The sequence below is a fragment of the Ornithodoros turicata genome, chromosome 8 (assembly GCF_037126465.1).
Source record: "Ornithodoros turicata isolate Travis chromosome 8, ASM3712646v1, whole genome shotgun sequence".
NCBI lineage: Eukaryota > Metazoa > Arthropoda > Arachnida > Ixodida > Argasidae > Ornithodoros > Ornithodoros turicata.
This window is the reverse complement of record NC_088208.1, coordinates 27,446,785-27,470,701: the sequence shown is the minus strand read 5'-3', so window position 1 is coordinate 27,470,701 and position 23,917 is coordinate 27,446,785. Positions and strand designations below refer to the sequence as shown.

General features: G+C 46.9%; 2 protein-coding genes across 6 annotated transcripts in view; one reads left to right on the top strand and one right to left on the bottom strand.

The window, feature by feature from the left end:
* The window catches only part of LOC135366838 (diuretic hormone receptor-like), a 99,824-nt gene that overhangs the window by 20,464 nt on the left and 55,443 nt on the right, over positions 1 to 23,917 (bottom strand). For all 5 annotated transcript variants that reach the window (XM_064599777.1, XM_064599780.1, XM_064599778.1 and 2 more), the window contains 2 exons: positions 3,335 to 3,545; positions 162 to 287 (listed from right to left, as the gene is read on the bottom strand). In XM_064599777.1, the coding sequence (XP_064455847.1) occupies positions 162 to 287; positions 3,335 to 3,545 (337 nt within the window). The remainder of the gene's footprint in view (positions 1 to 161; positions 288 to 3,334; positions 3,546 to 23,917) is intronic.
* LOC135366840 (uncharacterized) overlaps positions 1 to 23,917 on the top strand; it is a 68,141-nt gene that overhangs the window by 38,630 nt on the left and 5,594 nt on the right. The gene's annotated exons all lie outside the window — the stretch shown is intronic.

Sequence of the window (23,917 nt, the reverse complement as noted above, 5' to 3'; positions counted from 1 at the left end):
AGTGAGTAACGTGTGTACTTTTCAAGGGTCATTGGATCCAGTGCTCTTTGAGAGGTGCACAGGTTACACACCGGATGGCGCTATGCGCGTGTTCAGTGGACGTTCGTTTCAATGACGATTGAAACTCCCCGAGTGACCAGGGTATAACACATTTTACTCACTGGAGGTGTCGTAGAAGAGGTTATTGAGGAACGGAATGCAGGGAAGAACAGCAACTGAGCCGCTAGGTGTCACAGGCCAACAGGATAAGCCGTCCCAGGTTCGGGCGCAGTACGAAGACTCGGCAACTGTTCAGCAATGGAAAGAGAAAGAACAAAAAATAACGTTACTTAAGGTTAATTAGCGGGTTCTGTAAGCAGTTTTTCACCTTTCTGCTTTCGTCACAGGTACCATACAAAGCAGAACATCATCCTTGCCCGATATTGTCTGACTTTCGGCGATACTAGTCCAATACAGGCGCAATATTGCCGACAGTCGGCCAGTCTTGGTCCAAGGTATTGTGCTGCTTGGAAACGTTAACTATTTATGTGTGTTGCTGTTAGGGCTTTGGTAAGCAAGGAAATATGTGGTTGCTTTTGTGTAAGACATACACAATAATTTCGGTCGTTCACTCTAAGACAAAAAAAAGAGTAATGTTACTCCTTTTGGGACTAAATGTCCCTTTCGGGAGTAAATGCGAGGGAGTAAATGAATGTCACACAGTGGGGACTGTATTTCACGATGTGTTCTAACAGTCTCGGGTACATAATTCGTATGCATCAATGAGAATAACTTGAATCAAACCGTCAACGGAGATATATCGAGTGATATGCCTTCTGATTGCCTTCTGGCCTTTGGGTTACTAACAATAAATAAATAAATAAATAAATATAAAATCTTGCGACATACATAGGGCACAATTTGCGAAGAAAGAAGCCCTGTTTCTTAGTCTGTGTAGGTGGAAAATTGTTAAGTTGGCTGAGTTATATACAGCCTTATGCCATCAAATTGACTAGATTCAAATTGAGGCCATTTGCGAAGTTCAGTGACCATTTGCAGTCCTGGGGAGTAAATGTTGCGGATAGGGGACTAAAATGGGGAGTAATTGGGCAATCTACGGGAGTAGCAGCTGCACTTATTACCCATTTTACTCCTCTTTTTCTTAGAGTGTTGTTGTTTATTTGTTGTTCTTGTTCACATGCTTGTCCGTTTCGGTTCAGTTCCGGTTTGGTGCTCCGTACATTAGCGGGCAATTTGTATTCACTTGTCGCCAGGCGTATTTTTCTTCTTGGCATCCAAGCAAGGTAAACAACTAAAACGCTGATCCAGCGAGGGAAGGTTAATGGAAAATGTCGGACCCCTGATACGTCAAATACAGATGCTGTTCTTGTCGCGAAGAACAATGCGTTTTATTTATTTTTTTATTTTTTCTACGAAGGTTGGAGACGCGAAACGAAAAATAGTTATTGCCTGCGCCATGGGTTGGGGCATACACGCACGAGACAAGTATCATTCTATAGTTGGAAACTACATTTGCGTTACATAACTTAACTTCGTCACAATCGCTTTGAAGTGCTTCGTTGTATGTACCTTCTAGGATGACACCTGCTTGCAACTTCACGTAAAAAATTATGACCATGATGGTATAGCAACCAGAAAAAATAAGGACGTAGGTCGTTACAGGATCGGGCTGGCTGCCCCAGTACCTCCTACACTAGATTAGCTAAGTCTTTTTTTTTTTCTTTTAAGAAGAATTCATTCCACAACCGTTAGCAAAAGCAAGCAGATCACTAGAATATCGATATTAATAAGACAGCAGAAAAGCAGCCACTATTTTCTTCCATAAACATTCGCACCAGTTTCTCTTTCCTTTCTATTTCCTCCGAAAGCTCGACAGTTCACCGAATAATAATGAATGTCAAAAAAGAAAAAGGGTCAAAGCAGGAGCGCTTCGGAAGTGTACCATCCTTCAACCTCCTTTACTGCTTGCAGAACGACACTCGCGCAATTTTTTATTATCTTCTCATACCGTACGCTTTCCACTAGCGCCACGTGATCAGATAAAGTGTCCTGCTCTCCAGGAAGACGCAGCAGGTCGAATCGGAAATAGTCTTAGGCGAGACGACGGACGGGTCGGTCGATACAGCAATCATGCAGTGATGCTATGTTTACTTGTGCGACCAGAGCCGTCCCCAAAGGATACGGCACAGGGACGGCGCATCTGATCCATCTAAACGCATTGGCTCTTCCGTGGGAACATTATACTGCCACCATGAGTTTGGTGAAACGCGGGAGATCAATGGGGATAAGACATGTCCGCTTCCTAAGAAGGAAATGTCAAGCGTTTGCACTGTATTCGGGGAAACGCAGCACGCCGTCTCGACATTTGTACGTTGTTTACGTTATAATTGCACGAATGTGTGTTACGTTATAGCCGTTGTGGATACTTTTTTTTCGCTCGCTGTTAGCGCCGCGAAGCAACTGTGGCTACGAGCGGCGTACAGGTATGGACAGATGAAGAGAGGACAGCAGAAAGGAAGCTGGAAGGGAAGAAAGGTGGTTAGTATGCGTGCTGGGCTAACTTCAGGAGGAACTGTGCCGATATTCGTCTGGAAAGTCTTCGGAAAACCCAGGGAAAACCTCAGACCGCACAGCCGGTGGTAGGATTCGAACCCACCACCTCCCAGTCTTCAGCAGGACCTTGGCTGCCTCCAACGATCTTGACGCCTTAACCCACTGGGCCATGCCGTTGATGTGGATACTCCTACCACGATAGCTTCGTGGCAATGAGTTAAGGCACGGTGGAGCAAGCAGCACATTCTTAGTTTCCCAGCTCCGTCTATTCGCCCTTGCACGTTTCTCTCCAGGAAGAACACACATTGGATCTCCAGTGTGGATTCTCCAAAGATTCTCCGAACTTCAATTTCGTAGAACTGCGTGTGGTGCTAGAAGACACCGAGCGAATGTCGCTAAGCCGCGGCCGATGCACATTCACACGTGGAGTCCTACGGAGAGCGCACTGGACCAGATGCGTCAAGGGGCCTGTCGACGTCAAGGAAGTAGTCGATGTCTGGCCAGTCGGCTATCGGTCAAGATGTGTTCCATTCTGTGGTCAACTTGCTCAGGACACTCGTGGAAGACATAGTCTTCGAGAAACCTGGTAGCGAAGTCCGCCGATCTAAGCGTGCTGCAGTAGTCTGTCCAATGTAAATTTGGACCAAATACTCCTTTTTTTTTTTTTTTTTCAAACCAAACCGCGAGCACGCATTCGCCACAGCATTTTCTAACTCGCTAGGACCTAAACTACCCTTAGTACAGGCTTCCAAGTCTCTTTTCTTTGTCACCACATACTTACTCGTATCCTCGTCAGTGTCGTTTGCAGCAGAAAGGTAGCACTCCAGCTCTGCGTAAGAGATGTTTCCCAAGAGCGCGTCTTCCCACATGGGTCTTTGGTCGTCCAAGGCACCACTATCCCCAGTTGTGGCATTCCGTAGCGCTTTCACCAGGGTACCCACGAACAGGCTCTCCAGGTGGTCGTCAGACGGCCACTGCATGTATTCCGCCATCTGAAACATGGATAACAACACGTACATGTTACTGAGACGAACAGGATTCTCGTGTGTCGTTCATGTACACCTCTCTCACGACCTCAAGTGGAACGCACATATCAATGCCATATCTCCTAATGCTCTTAAAAAGCTTAGTTTTCTGAAGCGCACCCTCAAACTGACGTCCGCACACACCAAGCTCTTGACCTACAAAACTCTTGTGCTCCCAAGTTTCGATTACGCCTCAGTTGTTTGGGAACCTCACACCGACAGGCATACTAAAACACTATAGAAACAGTTCAGTCAAGGGCGGTTAGATTCATCATCATCATCATCATCATTCTTCGCGACATCTCCAGTGGGTGTGGGTGGATGTGTCTGGCATTCCTTTCCTTAGGTGATCTGGGGTAGCCGGCCCTCGTGATGAGGGCTACAATCCTCATTTTTTTTCTTTCAATCATCATCATCATCCTCAGATTCATCATGAAATGCTATGATAGACATTTCTCTCCATCATCTGCCCGTGACTCCCTAAATCTAGCTTCTCTTAGCCACAGGGGAACTTTCTAAAGACTCAAGCATCTGTACCTAATAGTTCAGGAGCACATTAACATTTCGTATTCTTCCTATTTTAGTTTTGCAAAGCCCTCGTCACTACATAGTGCGCATCCCTTGAGCATTGTACCTATCTTTTCGCGGATTGATGTGTTCAAGTATAACTTCTTTCATCGCTCGATTGTTCAATGGAACTCTATTGCTGGTATGATTAGGGAACTATCTGTTAGTGATACCAGCAATGTACTGATGTTATCACCGGCAACATACGCCTACTCCTGCTATAGCCTTTTTAAGGCTGCACTATGTATAAATAAATAAAATAATGTTCCGAGCACTATCAGTATGCCACATCACCAGTATGCCATCAAGAGTCGTAGTTCAGAAGCTTCGACGCACTGTGATCCTTACAAAACTGATCGAGTCACCCCAGCCACGACTGTTCGCTGCATGCATTTCATGCGCGTGCATTTCAAATCGAAATTATAATTTCGCAAAGTATATACATGTTTTTTTTTTTTACGAGCAATATGCACACAGGGTATTTCCCCCCGGTACGAGCCGCGAGCGTACCATAAGGGTATTTGTCGTTCCCTGTTTACGAGAACACGGGTCTGAACATTCATGCATAAAACATTCGCATTAATGAGAACTGCAGTTCAGGCGGAACGCATGTGAATTTGTGTGCATACGTGCATTTGTTTCTTTCACCGCGCGCGGTCCAAAAATTCAAAATCTAATCCTTTAGTGCTAGATACAAGGTACAGTGACAGTAATGGGGGCCCCGTAGCAGAGCTAGAGGAGGGGCCACCCAGGGTTAAATACAATGTGTGGAACAACTGTTAGGAACACAGACTGGGGACTAACATCTCCATTTTTTTCTTTTAAAATCAATCAATCAATCAATCAAAAATGCACATGCAACAAACAAAACGAAGTGGTACACACGAGCAATGGCACTGTGAGTTGAGATCTGATGCACTCAGATGGCTCAAACGAATAACAGTGGAAGAGAAACTAACAAAGGAAAACAACGAGTACCGGCAACTGAAGTGATATATGCAGCAACTAACAAATAAAGAAAATAAGGAACGGTAAACGAGAACAAAACTAAAAATAAATGAGAATGAGGGATTAATGAGGTAGCTGTAGGTGTGAACTATAGCGCTCTGTGACTAAGTTACCGTCATCAAGTGGTCATGCTTCAGGGCATGACGGAAACGATGTAATGAAGGAATGTCCTTCAAATGGATAGGTAATAAATTCCATAGAGTGACTGACGTGAAACAAAACATTTGTTTCCCATAGTTAGTTTTAACTCGGCCCAAGACAGAATTACGAGAATGAGAAAACTTTCTCTTTCCCATCATAACGTATTTGCTTTTAACATCTTGAGATCAATCAATGTGAAGAGATAGCAAGCAGATTAGATCAGACGAGAGACAGACAGAACGACGTCATTATGGTCGGTCAAGAGGATGATATGCGGCGAAGTTCTGCTTTAAGCCACGGCTTGTGGGGGCGCCACCTTCGTGCAGTGTAACGTGGTGCTTACTCATTCACGTCGAAAATAATGCATGACTGTCGCGCCCATCACGGTGACTATTTCGTTCAGGCCCAGAACGTAAGTAAACGCTTTCGAAAACATGGCGAATGCAAGTCATCGCAACAATCTACGCTATCCTTTTGCCGCTGTGCGCTTTTGCATATACGACAAAAGTCAATAGCAATATCGAATCCATACAGCCAATCGGATTTATGTATCCTGCTCCGAGACAGAACATACGGAAAGAAGAATGAAAAATGTTGGCTCATACCCTTTTATGCGTCGCACTTTTATTGGAAGCCGTATAAACCTGCCGCATCCCATAAAATTTTGATTCCTCTCCAGCGCAAAGCACAACCAGAGACATGCAGTCTCCCTTGCATCCCTTCTGTCCGTACATGCGGGAAGATATGTAAAACAAGGTTATGCAGATAGCCACGTATAATGTACATTGCTGCTTCCCGCATGCATGACGCATAACAACACGGTTCTATCATGCGTCCCTGAGTAGGATATGAAAGTTGGAAATCGTGTGCTGCAGCCCAAGCAGCAGAACATCGTGGTCCAACACTAACTGAATATTAGCAATACTGGTGCAATATTGGCCCAATATTGGACCTGTATTGTCAATACCTGGCAAACACTCTCTGGCCCTCGTCCTGAGGCACTTCGCTTTATGTTTGCCAAGCGGTTTGCCTGTATCTTAAGCGACATTTCTGGTTTGGACGACTTCGCAGGGAGCTGTGCCAACATTGGCCATGGAGCGGCTACACAGACGCGACGACCGGTGCCAAGATTCGAACCCGAGTTACCTCCCAGTCGAGGTGCCTCTGTGGGTTGGGCCATATATTCGCAGTAGACCCAATTAACCCTGCTATTCAGTGAAACTCTTCTAGGTTACAGAGGTACTCAGACCAAAGTACGGTCCCTGTGAACATCTTGCCAACTGCACTGAGAATGCATATTGTTTCCGTGACACAAACAGGTCTGATAATTGGATAATTGCCAACTTAAACAAACGTTGTAAGAATCGCCACTTCTCTAACACAGAATACACTAAGTTCAATGACTAGCGCACTAATTAGAAGAATAATGATAATTTAATTATGGAGGAATGCGAAACGCCCTGCAGCAAAAGTGTGATAGCTACAGCCATGTCCACCCGGCAATCCACAACATCATGGCTGCGTTGTCCGTCGTGGTAACGTCTTCATGGCTGACACCAGAGAGAATTAGTATAGGCCGTTGATAGCATCACAGTGACGTCACCGTGATGTACCAACCGGATCCACTGACAGCGTGCATCACTCAGAATCTTAAGGTTCCGGTATATGGTCAACTCCAATTACCATTTACCAGAATCTTATCAGTTGATTGGGTGCAGTAGTGGCGGTAGTCTTCCAGGCTCCCGATAGCTGTATGCCAAATCTAGATCTTAGCCAGCAATGTTTCTTTTAGTAACAACATACAGAGCACCAGCACGCGCGCACCGAGTAAAAAAGAAGCACAAGCGGAAGTCTGGCGGTATCTTACGACACGTATCGGTGGACGAACGCAAGCGCTAATTGGAAACAGGAGCCCATCCTTGTCTGCAAAGGGAGGTTTGTAAATATGTTGCATCGGAGAGAGGAACAGTGTAATGTTGGCACCAGACACTAATCAGAGATAAAAGAGAAGAACAGAACTTCAGGGGCAGGTGGAGTAATGACCCTGCCCCTTACAACCCCTCTAAGGGAGTTTCCGGAACATTGTAATAACACGTGATTGTAAACGTACAACCTAATCCTACGCCGACTGATTTCTTTCTTTCTTTCTTTCTTTGGGGTAAGGGATGAATATATAAAAAAGGGTGTTAGGCAAAGAGGCTGGTCATACAAAAAGTTAGGAGCTGCAGCTCTCCATTCGTGGGTTGCTATCTGTTAGTAAGTGGGCCAGGTGCTACCAGGATGAAAGCAGGGTGGTCCAGTTGGTGCGGCACGACCACATGCGCCTCACCAACATCGACATTATATGACGCGACTAAAGACGAGAGATCAGTCCTGTATCCGAAAGAAAATGTCCAAGAGCTTCGATGGCCGAACGCTGTAACGGTGAGTCGGCCCAGCGACGAAGTATAGCACTCTCAAACTCAGAGGACATGCTGCAGCCCTGCCTATCGACGACCGTAAGGAGGACCCTTGTCGTTCGTTAGTGATTCCGTGCCAGCACTGCGAAGCAACTGTGCGGCGACGAGTAGGGGAGAGAGCGGTATGCCATTCGTGATGATGGTTGGCTATCGGAACTTGTTACGCGACGACGTTCTGTTTAAAGAGTGCAGAGAACCCTGGTAAAAACCTGAAAGGTGAAAACCTGGTAAAAACCTGAAACAGATGGCGCTGCGGTTCGGTCCCAGTACATTTCTGACACCACCTTTCAGCTACCAGCGACACTAACTCGAGACGTGGTGCAGGAAACAGTGGAATCCCAAGCAGCACAACACCTTGGCCCAATACTGGACCAATATTGCCAATGTCGGCCCAATATTGGACCAAGATTGGGCCAATATTGCCAATATTGGGCCAAGATGTTGTGCTGCTTGGGATACGTTGCGTGCTTCCATTGTGTACTTGGCAGCAGACTGTACCAGAACGACGAAGTTGAATCCAATAACGCACATACCAAAAACATTATTAACGCATATATACTCGTGCGTTAGCGAAAGAATGCGTATTTTCCGCAGATGTTTCAGACAGAATGCATTTTAAGTGCAGGTTGCATCAGACGTTATAGTTTTCTGCTGTTTACTTCGTCTTTCTGTTGTACGACAAGCAATTCGTTGCTAACTTCTGGTTTGCATTAAAAGTTTGTTGTACTCCATTCGCCCAACAAAAAACGAAGAGAGAAGGCAAAAAAAAAATTGCTTTCTACTTCGGACCAAAATTGCTTTCGATGTGGCCCGTTACAATTTCGCGATAACCGAAGCCTGAAATGTCAGACCGGTTGTATAACTTGAAAAATGGCAATTTCGGATATCATGGGTGCAGTCGTTCTGTTCCTTTTTTCGTTGTTTGACACCAGTTTCCTCGTAAGCGCCTCCATATTGGCGAGATGCGTGCAAACAAGGTGCAGGCGAGATGCTGCTGTAAAATGATGTCAAGTGGCTTGTCGAGCGCGTGACGCAGTTCGGGATCATACTTTGACGCCTTGTAGATCACATGAAAAACGAAGAAGGCCAACGTTGGCTGCACTTTTTGGACATTGTGCGGAACACGTTCAAGTTTTTCTATTGCTCTACGTAGGTGTACTGGGGCAGCCGGTCCGATTTAGTCGTGACTCACCTCCTCATTTTGTTCTTCTATCCATCACCATCGCTGTATAGCTTTATAGGGTCATCATTGGCGGTAAGTTAAGAAAGCCCATTTACTGCCTTTATACATGCTGCATATCGTAACATTTAAGTACAAACCGAAAACAAGTTATAAATCTCGGTGTACACTGAGGTTGCAAGGGAACTGTTGAAGACGCAGTTTTCCGCTACAACTGCTCCCTAGCGGTGTCACCGTTGCTTTCTATGCGAACGTCGTATGGCTGGTATTCGGGAGGCATGCGTAGGCCGCTGCAACCTGTAGAGACGTCTTTATGCCGTGACCCTAACGAATATGCCTCTACCCTTTAAAAGCGTCACCGTGACGTAGTCATGACGTTGTTAGAGATACCGAAACCAAAAGAACCCGCACGTAGTTCGTCGTCATCTTAACAAGTGTTGCGTCATTCTACGTCATCTGTTGTGAGTGAACCATCGGTCCACATGCGCTTACAAGGCTCAGGATCCACAGGCAAAGTTGCCTTAGAAGTCGGCCCAGGACGCACATTCCCCCAGGGCGAGCCCTTTCATCAGCACCACCACCACCACAGGCTGCGAAGTTGCTGGTTTATTGACTAATCTTTCCTCTTACTACGCTTTACTGCGCAAGCCACCAAGGACAAACGCAGAGCGCCATTCTGGCGTTGCAGTTGCTAGAGCTTCTTTTTTTTCTTTCTTCTTTTTCTTCTTTTTTTTTTGCGTATGGCACGTATAGGGGATTCCAGAACTGGACTATCAAATATTCTATAGTGTGGAAGAATTGGTTGATCACTAGCGTGCACAACCCAAATTATTTGTTCCCCCCGTAACAAACAAGCGGTACATAGGTTTCAGCAGTCCACCACGTGAGCAGAACCACAACCATTTCAACGACCAATGTGAGAGCCGTCAGTTTTTAGTAAACACGCTGTTATTTCACGCGTAGGATAGGCATAGTTCTTTGAGATCCAGCCACTGAAGAAAAGGGTAATAAAATAGCGGTACAGAATAAAACGGCCATGGGTAAGTGCTGTAGGAAATGTGATAGGAAGCAATCGTGACATTGCTACAATCCCAAGGACTTAGTGGAAGAGCATATGTATGTTTAATTTCTTCTATATGCTTGATATGTTTCATTGTTTTCTCGTTACGAAACAAGGACATCATGCTGAAGAGTCTCAGAGCAAAAATTCGTTAATTCGGGAGACAGATATGTTACCTCAATTTCTATGCTTGTTGGCTTCCCTTTCTTTCATCCGTTCTGAATATACTGCCGACTTACAGCGTTCATTTCCGACAAGTGTCATACTTAATCATCATCTAAATGTCTTCCTCGACTCTTAAACAGAGCTCAAGTCCGTTGTACCCAGTAAACGCAATACGATGCTGGAGCAATTTGATATCCTTATCAAATTACAAGCACAGACGACCGCGTTTAATCTGCCTGAGCCAATACGGTGAGAGGCGCGTACGGTTAGGATAGCTGTACGTCGTTGTCTGCTCGCGTCAAATATAATTGCATCCAGGCCACAATTTAAAGCTACAGTCAGGAAACGAATGAGAAAGACGTCATTAATTCTTCGTATTATTATTTAGTCCGTCCAACTCCAACTCCAACGTCATTAATGCATGTCGTGTCTCGTAAGCCTGTCAAAAAGGAAAGATGAAGTGTAGAAAAAAAATTGAGACTGCGGTTGCAGTAGAAGAGAGAGAGAGAAATACATGATGACGATGATATGGGGATGACTTCCGCTCATTGAGCAGAATGCTACCCCATTGCTATTGGGGGAAAATGAGAGTATGGTGATGAGGATGATGCTGACGACGCTGACAGGGTTTTAGAGAGAGTCGATCATGCCGGTAGTTTGCAGTAGAAGATTGAAACAGATTGCCTCTGAATTGTTAAATCATTAGCAGAATGCGTGTTTTTACGAAGCAATTTTAATATTGTAAGGGTCGTCAAGTAATTCAGCTGAGTCTGCCGTTGAGGGCACCGTGGGGAACCAGCTGGGTCTTCAGCTTTGCTTTAACTATTGCTTCGGAGTTCCTGAACGATTCCGATCCTCTGGTCATTCCAGAATCGCCGTTGCGTAATTCCGCATAGGTGGAGGTCAGCAAACTCAAAGCACGTTCGTTTAACGTGAGAACTCTGCGTCAGAACTTCTCCGATTTATATGCAAATTCTCTATCGGTCTAGTGAGACGAGGCATCAGTGCACGCATATTTCGAAGCCGCTCCATGTATTTCGAAGTATAGCTCCATGTATGCTGTTTCGGATGTATCCACAAGGGGGGTTTGTTTATTATAGTACTATAGTACAATGAAACGCAATTTTGGAACACGTTTCTTCTTTTTTTTTTTTTTTTTTCGTAGGGTGTAGCACATTCCTACAGAGGCCTCCAACGGTCATTCAAGACGCTTATACTACTACGACGGGAGGTGGTCGGATTCGAGAATCTAATCCATGTGAGGCAATGTTAATCCCTCTTTCAAGTGCAAACGTATGATTATTTCCAGTGGACTGCTTCGCATCTGTTGCACGTGCTATTTTCATGGTACGGCTTGTTCACCTATTGTGCTCCCGGAATTAGCTCTCGTTTTCTTTTAAAGCCACATCTTTATAGGGCTGACCATCGTGCAGATCCGTTAGCTTTATAGAGCCACGTGACAGTGACCATGTGACGAAAAATTTATTTCTCTCTCTCTCTCTCCATATTGCCCTTTCTTTGTGTTCCGTGAGTTACGTTCTTGCGTTCAAAGTACGTCGCAGCAACTTTTCAAGCCTCGAGTTGTGACGATCGCCACCGTGAAACTTGAGAGAGAGAGAAAAAAAAAGTATAGCTATCCGTACTTTCAACACCTACAGAGCCACATCCATCCTTACATGTTACATCTCTATATATCGCGTTCTTTATCACGCCGCAATTCCCTGTGTCAAAAACAGCGCGACCCTCGATGCCTCGCGGCAGAAGTAAAACTCAAATAACCGTTCGGAAACCACGTATGTGGGTCACTGAAAAAGAACAACAGGACGACGCCGGCTGCAACAGATGAGAGAGGAAATCGAGAGGAGAAGGTGACAGAGACAGGAAGTTGGAAAGGAGCTCAGAGAAAGTGATGTGGACGACCTGTCAGCTTAGGGAGGCCTGAAAAATTGCCCTCTACTCGAAATCGTTACGGGCGGCCAAGTGGGCTTCGACATCATCCCTCTATTTCTTTTTTTTTTCTTTTTTTTTTTGTGTGTGTGTGGGATGAAGAGTTGGCTTGCGGCTTGTGCGGGCCTGCAAAGGAACGCCGCAAAGAAGGTACTTGACAAATTTTCTTCTTCTTACTGTTATTGTACACATCTGTACCATACTAATTCAATAAGGCTACTTATATGGCTCCCCTTTTTCACTACAATTCAATTCAGTTCAGCTTAATTTCTCACTCCCAACTCGCCATTTTGGTCATCCCTGTCTGCCTCAAGAAGACGTCTTCCTCGTGTCTTTGTCGCCTTCTCCCGACCTGTATTGTGCATTTAAGCAGCCACATGTGGCCCATGAAACAGATTCCGGCATCAGCCTGGCTGACGTTTTTTTTTTTTCTTTGGTTTCTATTAAACATATCCCCCCAATGTAAACCATGTAAATATGCACTGTGTTTTGTTGGCTCCTTGGTCCCTTCTTGGCCTACGTTCCTTGTCAGGTGTTGAGGAACCGCCTTCGCTACTACATCGGCAGTTCGCAATATTACCCAATACTATACGTTACTATACTTACGTTACTCATCTTTCTTAGCCCCATGGTGCACGAAGCCGCGCTGCCATTTTCTTCCGTTCTGACACACCGGCCATTCAGCGCGACGTGCAGGCGCAAGGTTTCGGAGGGTACGTCTGCTGCTCAGTTCGCCTGGGCTCCCTGGACCGTCATTGTCATCTCTCTCTACCTCCCGCCGGCAGTCGACTACAATGTCGATGACCTGACCGCGCTGCTTGCCAGCCTTCCCCGGCCTTTCGTGCTATGCGGCGATTTCAACGCTCATAATGTCATCTGGGGTAGTACCCACACTGATACAAGAGGAGAACAGCAGCTCGCAAGCTTCTTCGCAGACCACAGTCTCCGTGTCCTCAACGACGGCTCACCCACGTTGCCCTAAGGTGCGTTCCCCTCGTCGTGCCTAGACTTCACCGTCACCTCGTCGTCCTTAGTGCGGCAGTTGATCTGGCGTGTGGATGCTGACACACTCGGCAGCAAACACCTCCCTGTTTTGATCAGCGTCAGGGGCATTCGCCAGCTCTTAACGTCCCATCCTGCCAGGCGAACGGACTGGCAGCAGTACAAGGCGGTCATCGATTCGGTCCCTCTGAGCGGCACGCTAGAAGACGAGCGCTTTCTCCGGGACACCGTGACCAACGCTGTACAGGCGACTACGACGGCTTTTCCTATACCTGTGCAGTTCTCTGCGGTGGACAGCGAATACGCTAGACTCCGTGCTCTACGTCGCCGTGCTGAGAGACGAGCCCGTCGCATCCAACTCTCTGCACACCAGCAAGACGCGCGTCGAACCCAGAAGGCCGTCCAGCGCCATTTAAGTAAGCTTTGCGCGGTACCGCTGGCAAAGTATTGCATCCTCTGTCTCTCCCCGCACCACCATGACCCGGATTTGGAACGTCATGAAGGGACTTTCTTCTCCTGTCACGCTCCGGCACCCATTCCGTGCCCTGTCCCTAGGCACCGCACGCACCGAGCTGGATATTGCTACGGAATATTGCGCTCGCCTCGCAGCCGATCCCTCGGCCGACCAACTATCGGCCCGCGGCATTCCAGTTGCTTTGGCGTCGTCCGCGGAGCCGACTTTGGATCTCCCCTTCTCGCTTGTGGAGCTGGACTCTGTACTGCGGGACTTCCCCCGGGCCGGACCATGTCACGTTTAAAGCACTCCGGGGCCTTCCGAATTCACCTTCCGTGCTTGCCTCTTGCGGATGCTCAAGGCCAGTTGGCAAAGGGGCGACGTCCCTCAAGTCTTGAAGGCCGCTATGGTGGTTCTCCTTCTCAAGCCTGGCCAATCGCCATGCAACATTGACACCTTCCGCCCGATTGCCTTTACTAGCTGCGCGGGCAAGGCGTTGGAACGCATGGTTTTTCGCCGCCTGAGTTGGCACCTCGAGACCGTGCGATTCTTCCCCGAAGTAATGCAAGGCTTTCGGCAGGGTCGGTCGGCGATTGATAATGTTATCGACCTAGTCACTGAGACGCAGCAGGCAAGAGCTGAAGATCGCATGACAGGTGCCGTCTTCCTGGACGTAAAGAAAGCGTACGACAGCGTTTTCCATAGTGCCATCGTCGCGACCCTCCAAGAAACTGGTGTCGGAGGCGCTCCCCTTCTTTGGATCCAGGACTTCCTGAGTGACCGCTTCTTGTTTGTTCGGGCCACTGAGGGGGACACTGGCCCCCAGCCTGTTAGCCCCGGCGTTCCTCAAGAAAGTGTGCTCAGCCCCTGCTCTTCAATGTCATCATGGCCTCTCTTCCTGCACTGCTGCCCCACCACACGCGTCTCGCGGTCTACGACACGTTAAGAGTCTCACCACCAAGATCAACAGCTATGTGGCGGTTCTTCGTTGCCTCGCTGGTTCGCGATGGGGCCAGTCCTTCTCCGACCTCGGCCGTGTCCACTAATCCCTCGTGCTGGGTTCTATCCGGTATAGCTTCCCATCTTGCATGGCCTCAGCCGAAGCAGAAATCGAGATCTCCTCTTTAGCCAAGCCAGGAGCCTCCGCGTCTGCTTGGGAGTCCCTTCGACCACTGAGACATACTCTGTCCTGGTCGAGGCACGCCAACCACTGATCGACGTCCTGCGGGACAGCGCAGCCCTCCGCGTTCCCGCACGGTACCTTACTCGGCACCCTCTTCACTACCTTCGCCACGTCGACGAAGACTACCCGGCCTCTGACTGCTTTTGTGCTTTAGGTCGGCTAAAAGAGTCCGTCCCTGAACAGTTGTCCCTGCCCTTGCCCGCCCCGGCGATGTGGACGCTTGCCAGACGCGAGGTCTATGCCAGTATCTCCAGCCTCCAGAGGAAGAACGACGTGCATGTGGCTGTAGTCCGCCAGCTCGCGCTCGAGCATCTCAGTTCGGCCTACCCGCACAGCCGCGCCATATATACTGCTGGGTCGGCAGCGAATGAATCGTCAGCGGCGGCCTTCTACGCCTCGCACGAAAATCGTCACCTCGCCCTCCGCCTTCCCTATACAGTGTCCTCTACGGATGCGGAGGTGCTCGGTCGGCTCGCAGCTCTGCGCAGGATCTGTGCCTGATGCGTGGGTCGTCCTCACAGACAGCAAGGCGTCTTTGGCACTCCTGTCAGCATACCACCCGAGCGTCGTGAGTGATTTGCGTACCACGGTACTTCAGGAGTACGCCCATCTCTCCTCGGCCTGCCACTGAATCTGCCTTCAGTGGGTACCCGGGCATACAGCGCTACACGGAAACACCTGTGCTGACGCAGCTGCGAGACGCGCCGCGCTTAATGCGGCCACGCCGGTGCCCCTACTGCCGCTCCCGATGTCTGCGTGTCCACTGCTAGTACGGAGTCTCTGCGGCGACGGCACCCGCCAGTTTCTGGTAGACGCTATCCGACCTCATGCATTCCTGCTGTCCATTGACCCCTCACTGGAGTTTGTTATCGGCTCCCGCTGTACCCGTGAAGAAGAGTCCCTTCTACATAGTCTTCGACTGAACGTTGCCCCCCACCTGTTCACTCCTGTTCAAAATGGGCCGCGTCCCATCTCCCACTTGTCCCTGCTGCGCCGTAGAAGACGATATCTCCCATCAGCTCCTCCACTGTCGGCGTCACCTTCATCATCGGGCTGTGCTCTGGCAACGCCTCTCACATCTTGGGTGCACGGACGGTTCCCTAGCAACGCTCATTGGCCCCGTGTAGCTATCTAGCCAGTGGAGTATCACAAAGGCGGTGTTAGGCTTTCTGCGGGATACAGGCCTCCTGGGCTCCCTCTGAGCCGGGTTTCCTTTATTTTATCTTTCCCTTTCTCTTACCTTTTTTTTAGGGAATAGCAAGCCGGCGTGCTGCATGGCTGACCTTTCCCCTTTTATCTTTTTTCCTTTTTTTCTGCAAATTAATTCGCCCCCCCCCCTCCAATACTAGGGTGCCTCGAAAGGATTGTCGAGATCCACTGTCTATAGCTCATCTCGTAATGTATTTTTCTTCCTTGTATTGTGGACTCTCCTCATTTTTTTTCCTTTGTTGTATTGTTGACTTCTTAGGCGAGACACAAATCAGATGAGTCATTAGGCGAGTTTTTTCCTTCTCTTGCATCTTCTGGTCCCCTTCATTTCCGCACTACTGTTAGTACTCGTCCGAACATCGACAACATATTGCCGTCGCCCGATTGTCAACTTCATCATGGAGCACCCATACGATACAGTCAGTCATATACTAGCCACCCTTCACCGTCTTTTGCGGTTTCAGCGTAGAAGTGTAGTTATTTTGACACTATAGCATATGCCCTTTATGAAAAACATTTTATACCGTCCCATTCATATTTTCTGGTCAATCTCTACTGTTAAAAATCCAATCCGATAATAGTCGATCCGATCCAATCCAGTTTCTCGTCATGCACTTCGGAAGCGTCCATCCCATTTGCCTTCACCTTTGTGTCATTATGCCTGCGGATATATCTGCAGCACAAAATACAAAAGCGAAAATATATACATACAATCGAACTCAAACTGAACGAAACGACTCACAGAAACGAGAATAACCTTATGCATGCGACTCCTCCAATACTCAACATGTTTCAAACGCTGCTTGCGCTATTATTTACGTGTTTCTCCAAACTGCACCTCACCGACGATCCCTCGTATCATTTCGTGCTCCGCTACCATATAAATTACTGCGCTCGGAGACAGAACAAATATCACGCAAGTTAAGCGCGCTATTTGGACTCCTCAAAGGCCGCACCATGCATTACAGTCCATTTGCTCTATACCGTTGAGTTTATACTGTCATCCGCTGTATGTATACGTCTTGGGGGAATATTCCATAAATGTCGTACGACTTCCAGCAAGAAGGTTTCCCCAGGGCCATAACATGTCGTACGATATTTTCCGACAGCGGCAGCAGCGCCAGTGACAGACGGATCAGTCTTCCTCCAGAAATTCGTCGTCGTCCGCGGTATTCTCGAGGGGAATGCTGGAAGCTGAGACAAATGATGCGGCCTCGTTCAATTGTGTGCCTGTTGTCATACTGGAAACGATATTAATCATACTCGCCACATGCAAGAGGCGCCTTGGTCGTCACTTTCAGGCTTCATCTTCACATTGCCACTCAAAGACGCTGTGTATATGCGCAATGCTGTGCACGTGACATTGGTGTAGGCTCCCGTGAAAGTTTTACAACACCCAACACAGTCATACATGTGAGAAAGGGCAGCGGGAGAGGAGGTATTTACAGTCGAAAATTTGTACAATTTTACATCGAGACTGGCGCCTATAGTACGTTTAATGTGTTTATACCAGAGCGTCGAACCGAAACGTTTTTTTTTCGGCTTGTTTCGGGTTCGGCCATAAAGGTTCGGTTCCGGTTCAGCTCCGGGGTTCACATATATCGGTTCGATTAACCGGTTCAGAGGCTGTAAACAAAGGCAGAGGCTGTAAAAATCAGGTTCTAATATGCTACAAAATTATAGGTAGTCACTAAAAATGATACAAGATCTCTCAGTTACGTTTTTTATGCGTTTTTATTTCTGTTGTCCGACCAACAGGACCCCTTTCATCCCTTCCCCGAGCAACACGCCTCCAATCTAGGCAGGCAGACCGCTCGAATCCCCACATCGCCCACCCACCACCCACCAACCCGAACCGCGAACCGGTATCCCGAACCGGTAACCTAAGTTTTTATATCGGTTCGGTTCCGGTTCAGCTCCAAGATGGCGTTAGTAATTACGGTTCAGTCCCGGTTCAGTTCCAGCTAAAAATTCCGGTTAATTCCGGTTTTCGGTTTCGGTTCGGTTCGACGCTCTGGTTTATACGGTACGTGGCTGCTTACGTTCCAACAGTTTATCTTAATATCATAGTAGAAGTATCATCATTATGTTATATCTATGTATGTGTGCTTATGAGAAAATTCTAGGAGAGTATGTCGTGGTGATTGCGCTTCTAAAAAGAGCTCGCCGTTGTTGGCCTCACCGAGAACGAGAGTATGTGGTGGTGGTGGTGATAGGGCTTGCCGTTCTCGGCCTCACGTATGTGGGTAACGTCACGACTCACGCCATGGGGGAATGTGCGTCCTGGGCCGACTTCGAAGGGAACTGTGCCGACATATGTCTGAAAGCGTCTGAGAGTATGTGAAGAGTGGGAGTGCGTCTCCCGTTTAGACGAATCAGGCGCCTTGGTAAGTCGTCGGAAAAAAGATGCTAAATATTGTAAATATTGTAATATTGTATTGATGTAATATTGTAAATAGAGTTATTCATTCACTCATGTCATTCTTGTACGTAGCGCCATGAATCATAATAAAAGTTTGGGGGGGGGGGGAAATAAGCAGATGCGGATAAGCGTTGCGTATTTGATTAGGTCACTCGACCGGAAATCGAGAGGTGTGTTGTTCGATTCTCGCGGCTGTGTGGCTTTTTTTTTTTTCGACGTCTGCCATATTTCAACGTATCGTCATTCTGTGTGCTAGCCATCATTGTATGTTTGTTTTTATTAATGCTGGTATGTCAGTATTACTTCGCTATTTGGCTGATATTGACTGCTGGCCAAGACAACAAGCCGTTATTGTTTAAATAGGCAAGGTTCTTGTTTTGGACAATGGTACTGAATAAAGAAAGACTGAGATTCAGTTCTCTTTCATATTTGTCTGACTGTCTTCCACCGAAGTACAATGAAGACTGGTTTCACTTTACTGCTGGCTGCGTTTCATGATGAAGTTGTTCTCCCGATCTGCAACGCGAACGGCCCCGTCTAGGACTTCTTGCCATGTCTTGCCACGTAACGAACCCCGCCTAAACCCCGTTCAGCCTCAGGGAAAATAAATACATTTAACTCTAGCGATAAAAAAAAAAGAAACTTGTCGAAGCACTTCACAACTGCTAATCAATCCTCTCTAACAAGCCTTAATAAGGGAGGGCAACCATAAGCACAACTAAAAAACATGTGGCGTGGCGTTGTTATCCTAGCATTGAATGTGGGCAAGTCACTATAGTCACACCAAGGAAGGCTTGCACCTTTATGATGAGACCTTATACTGCGCCTTCCGCTGTTTCGTAGGGTTCTTCTAGCGTAACTATGTGACTTATAGCTGGTATCGAGCAGACAAACACAAACACCGTACCAAATATAGCTTCATAATGTTCTGAACGCTGTGTTAGCGTTAGCGTCTGATAGGATAACGCTCGACTGGGGAAGGTCTCTCTACTCGATCGCCAATAGTGTATAGAAAAAAAAATGAATAAATCGAACGACAGGCAGTGCAGTTAATTTTGGAGGGATGGTTGATCCTAGAGGAGCTCTACTGACCCTCGTACAGATGAGTCTATTCTTCCTGGGCAGCACTTCTCTTTCTCTTCACTTTCTTTATCCGAGATCAGGGCGCAATAAAACCTAACTTCATTAAATGTTCGACCTCTTTAACGGCGACCGAACGTCGAAACCGTAGGTACCTTGACGCGCTCTGTCACTGTCTCAACGTAGCTAGCAACCAATAGGAGGACATAAAACGCCTTAACACCTGCTATAGGATGGACGTAGTAAGGGTCACCGGCCAAGAAACTGTCGCCATTTTGGTTCTGTTCAATTTCACCGGGGCTTCTTTTTGTTGATGACCTGCATATGGGTAGTAAACAGCCTATGGGGTTACCGGGAGGGATCTCGTGGAGTTGGTTCAACACAGAAAGACTAAGGCTGACGACGAGAAAGACGAAAGGCATTCATCAGCGCCAAGGGTGGTATTGTCACTGTCATCACTAGAGGGAGGTATTGTCACTGAAACATTCATCACGTCACCAACTAACGTCTGTAAAAAAAAAAAATAGGTGTTAAGTTCAAGTTTTAGCAACCCTTGATCTCGGTTCAAAGTTAATCAGTTTTGGTGAAATCGGGCCTAAAGCCAGTATTGATCGTCAACGAGGATTTTGAAGGTTAAAACGCAGTCAACTGTTGGTCGGCCATTTGGCCAAGGATATATTTCATTTATGTTCACTATAACACTAAGCGCGTAACAGTCGATGTTTCTTGGACTTTCGCTACATGTAGACAGACGAGATCAAGAGAAAATGAACTTAAAACGATTGTGCGGGAACAGCAAGAACACTTTATCTTAATGGCGATGACTGGATATGCCTACACCCTAAACGGCGATTGAAGCCGATAGTCTACACTCTAAAAAATTGAATAATTTAGTCATTTTGGGAACTAGATACATCCCCACAACCGTTACTCTCTTTCCGAACTAAATGCACGGAAGGCTTTGTGAAGTATAGGGACGATTTGTTGTGCTGGGGGAGTAAATTTCAGGATCGGGGGACAAAAATTGGCGAGTAACTGCAATCCAGGAGACTAGAAGCCGTACTTTTTCCCCATAATTTATTGCATTCTTTTTCTTTTTGTCTCGTGAAAAGACTGAGCCAAATGTGCATGATTCTTCCCGAAGAATATTCCAAAGGCATGACCTACGGCGTCTTTGCAGTTTGCACATCCATTCTTGCAATTCTTACAATTCAATACTCCGAATTTTTAATGCTTATGTGCTTACATCTATTTACGTCTAAACTCCCCGACATTAAGCTCGGAAAAGTTCATACCGAAGAAAAAAATTCACTTTCACCGCGGTTACTTTCCAGTACACAAAATACGGCCATGGCACAACGCTTTACTTGTCTGATACAATCTTCCTGTCTTGTCCCGGCCGCTTGAATAAACCCAGAATGCCAATGCCCTGATGCTACATTCCTTTTTTCGCACCGTTTTCGTCTTTGCGTAATATTCTCAAAACGATAACGTTCTCAAAGCGTATCTTTCGGTGATGGCAAGGCTATCGCTCACTGAAACGTCACTCACTCACTCTTTTCTTTTCTTTTTTTAGAAAAGTATATCCTGCATATACGCCTCCCTACTACAGCTCAACCACAACTTCCTTCCTTTATTGTGTAGCTCTCAGCAGGCACCTGCCGCAGCTATTACTTTGTTGTGTGTGTGTTTCTTTTGTGTGTGTTTTTTTTTTAATGACGCGCGTGAAGGAAGATGATTGAGCTCTTTCTCACCACAAAGCACACCTTTGTGAAGACATGCTGTCCAAAGCTAGTATTACATTACACTCTATATAGAGTGTAATGTAATACTAGCTTTGGCCCTATAGGTAACTATAGGAACCTATAGGTAAAAACAGATGAGTAAATTCGGGGAACACATACAGCTTCTGGCGCCCTATAGATTGCCGGTTACTCCATATTTTAGTCGCCGGCTCTAAAAGTGAATCCCTAGCACTTCAAATAGTTCCTACACTGCGCGTAAACTTTCGTTAACTTAGGCCCGAAATGCACAAATGGCTGTGGCAATGCATTCCCTTCCCAAGGGGACTGCAACTATTCCTTTCTCTCTCTCTCTCTCTCTCTCAGAGTGCACCACGCAGTACCGATTGGCGAAAGAGAGACTGGTACAGAATTCCTCAGCAGTAAATATTTGCTAGGTACGGCCGTACTCGACTAATGAGGCGAAGACGTTGGCTATGTGGCACGAGTCAGTTTGATTAACAGTGGTGAATTATCGGGCTGCGATTGCTTTCTATTGATTTTGTGCGCCTTTCAATACGGCACACGCCTTCAGTACTGGTTGCTTAGCAACATAGAGTCCGACTAAGGTAGACATGCTAAGTTAATTGTTAGGTTGTTAGACATGCTCCAACAATAATGAGTCACAGGGCTTGCCGCGCAGTCACCATGTGCCAGTGTTGCTCGACGCATTGTTGTGTCGAACGAGCTTCGCTTCGTTACTCTAACCACCGTCCAACCAACACAGGTTCGAGATGAGAGCCACTTTAGACCAGCACTTTAGGCATGCGATGCGGCAAAAAGTTCCTAGAGCATCGTAGATGCGAAGACATGACCAGTCTTTCTATTTCTTTACCTTCGAATGGTTTTTGGAGGGGGCAATGCCGCACTCAGATACTGGTCATCTTACAATATAATCAGATAACGTTGCTTACATCGTGGTTCATTAGCGCCACCTACACAAACAAGCCCTTGTCGCTTTAACGCCGTGACGTTATCATTAGGAGTCCACCAATCACGACTGTACTTTAGGTGCCCGTAGCAATAAAGAGAACGAGCCGCTACCAGCCATATGGGTAGCCAATAGTAGCCACAGAAAGCCTGTCCTTGAAATCGTCTGCGACGATAGGCCGACGCAGACGACATCCCGACTTCATGCGTCGACGTGACGAAGGAAGCAAGCGTGAAGCAAGCGTTTCGAATCTAGATGGCGTTGGATTTACATGGTCTCCAAAGATAATCCCAAACATCTGAGTTTGTGAACAAGGCCAGCACGACACCAGACTCAAACATTCTCAACTGTCATCGGAACACACACTGAACGCAGAAAAAAAACAAGGGTCACGGCATAAGGTAGGACTCGAATAAGTGTAAAAGTTGGTGTAGCCAGTATCGATCCATAGCCGTAGAGCCGGAACGAGACGAGGACAGACAGGAACGCACCACAGCAAAAGCTCCGAGTCGTTGGCGTGTTGAGCTGTGGGCGCGGTGTGTTCTTCCTCGTCTCGTTGCAGCTGGATTGCTATGCCTCGAATGTTGTTCCGTTCTGTACGTGCTCCATTCTGACGACCACAGTGCGAACCTTCTCAGTTCTCCTCCAGCTTGGATATTCGCAAGTGGCCTCGCATCAATCACTATGGGATTTCGCTCGACCCGCAGGAGCAGATGTTTCATGCAAAGGGTATGCAGGGAGAGAGAGAGAAGGGGGGGGGGAGAGAGAGACGTGTCAAGTATGGTTTCGGAAAAGAAATGCTGGGATCGTGCAGACAGACGTAGGCTGTAGGTTCGTTCCCAGGAGAAAGGATTTGTGGGTATGTGGGAAGAGAATAAATTGTTGTGATGCGCGAATGGCACTGCGCGTGCGCATTTTTCGAGCTACACCACTACACCACACTTGACCCGGGAAATTTATATTCTTGGTTACTGCGACACATTTTTCGGCAGGTTGATTATGTTTTCAAACACCTCCGGCGGGGCATAAACTTAATTGCGTGTTCTTCCGCTTCCTAGAATCGTTGACGAACGATGCAACGCAGTTGTGAGCAACAAAGTATATTGTAATTTTTCAAAGTTTCCAAACGCTTCCTAACAACTTATGACTTTAGATGCTGGTCTGTAACCTACTCGGTGTAGTTATATTTAAAATTAGTCTCACAAGGTAAATCCGCCTCCTTTCCAATCTGCACATGCTGTACCTTCCTAAACGTTTCAATACGGGCAAGATGGCACAGGTTCATGATGGGGAGAGCAAGTAAGACAAACACAACATAAGAGCTCAAGTTGCGTTGTTGTGTTTGTCTTGCTTGCTCTCCCCATCATGGTATTGTACCTTCGTTATAATATTCACGCTGTAAAGGGTGCTCTGCCTGTGTTCGAGTCATTCTGCTAAGAAGCCAACTTCACAGAGTGAAGTTCGGCGCACTTTTATGGCCCTCTCCACAATCCATCACGCTGTTTCTGTAACACCTAGTGTTTTAGCACTTAATGCAAAATTTTTCGTGGGCAGACCGCTCCTAGGTTGTGGGAAGCTTCTTTTTCTTTTTACTCCATAGAAGAAAGTTTGAGTTTGAATGTAAAAAAAAATGGGGGAATTGAATTCGTCACCCGACGAAAGTATAGAAAGTGTTTTGTTACTATACATGTTTTTACTATATGTTTTGTCTACTATGCTTAACGTTACCTTTGCGCGCAAACGTGACTGT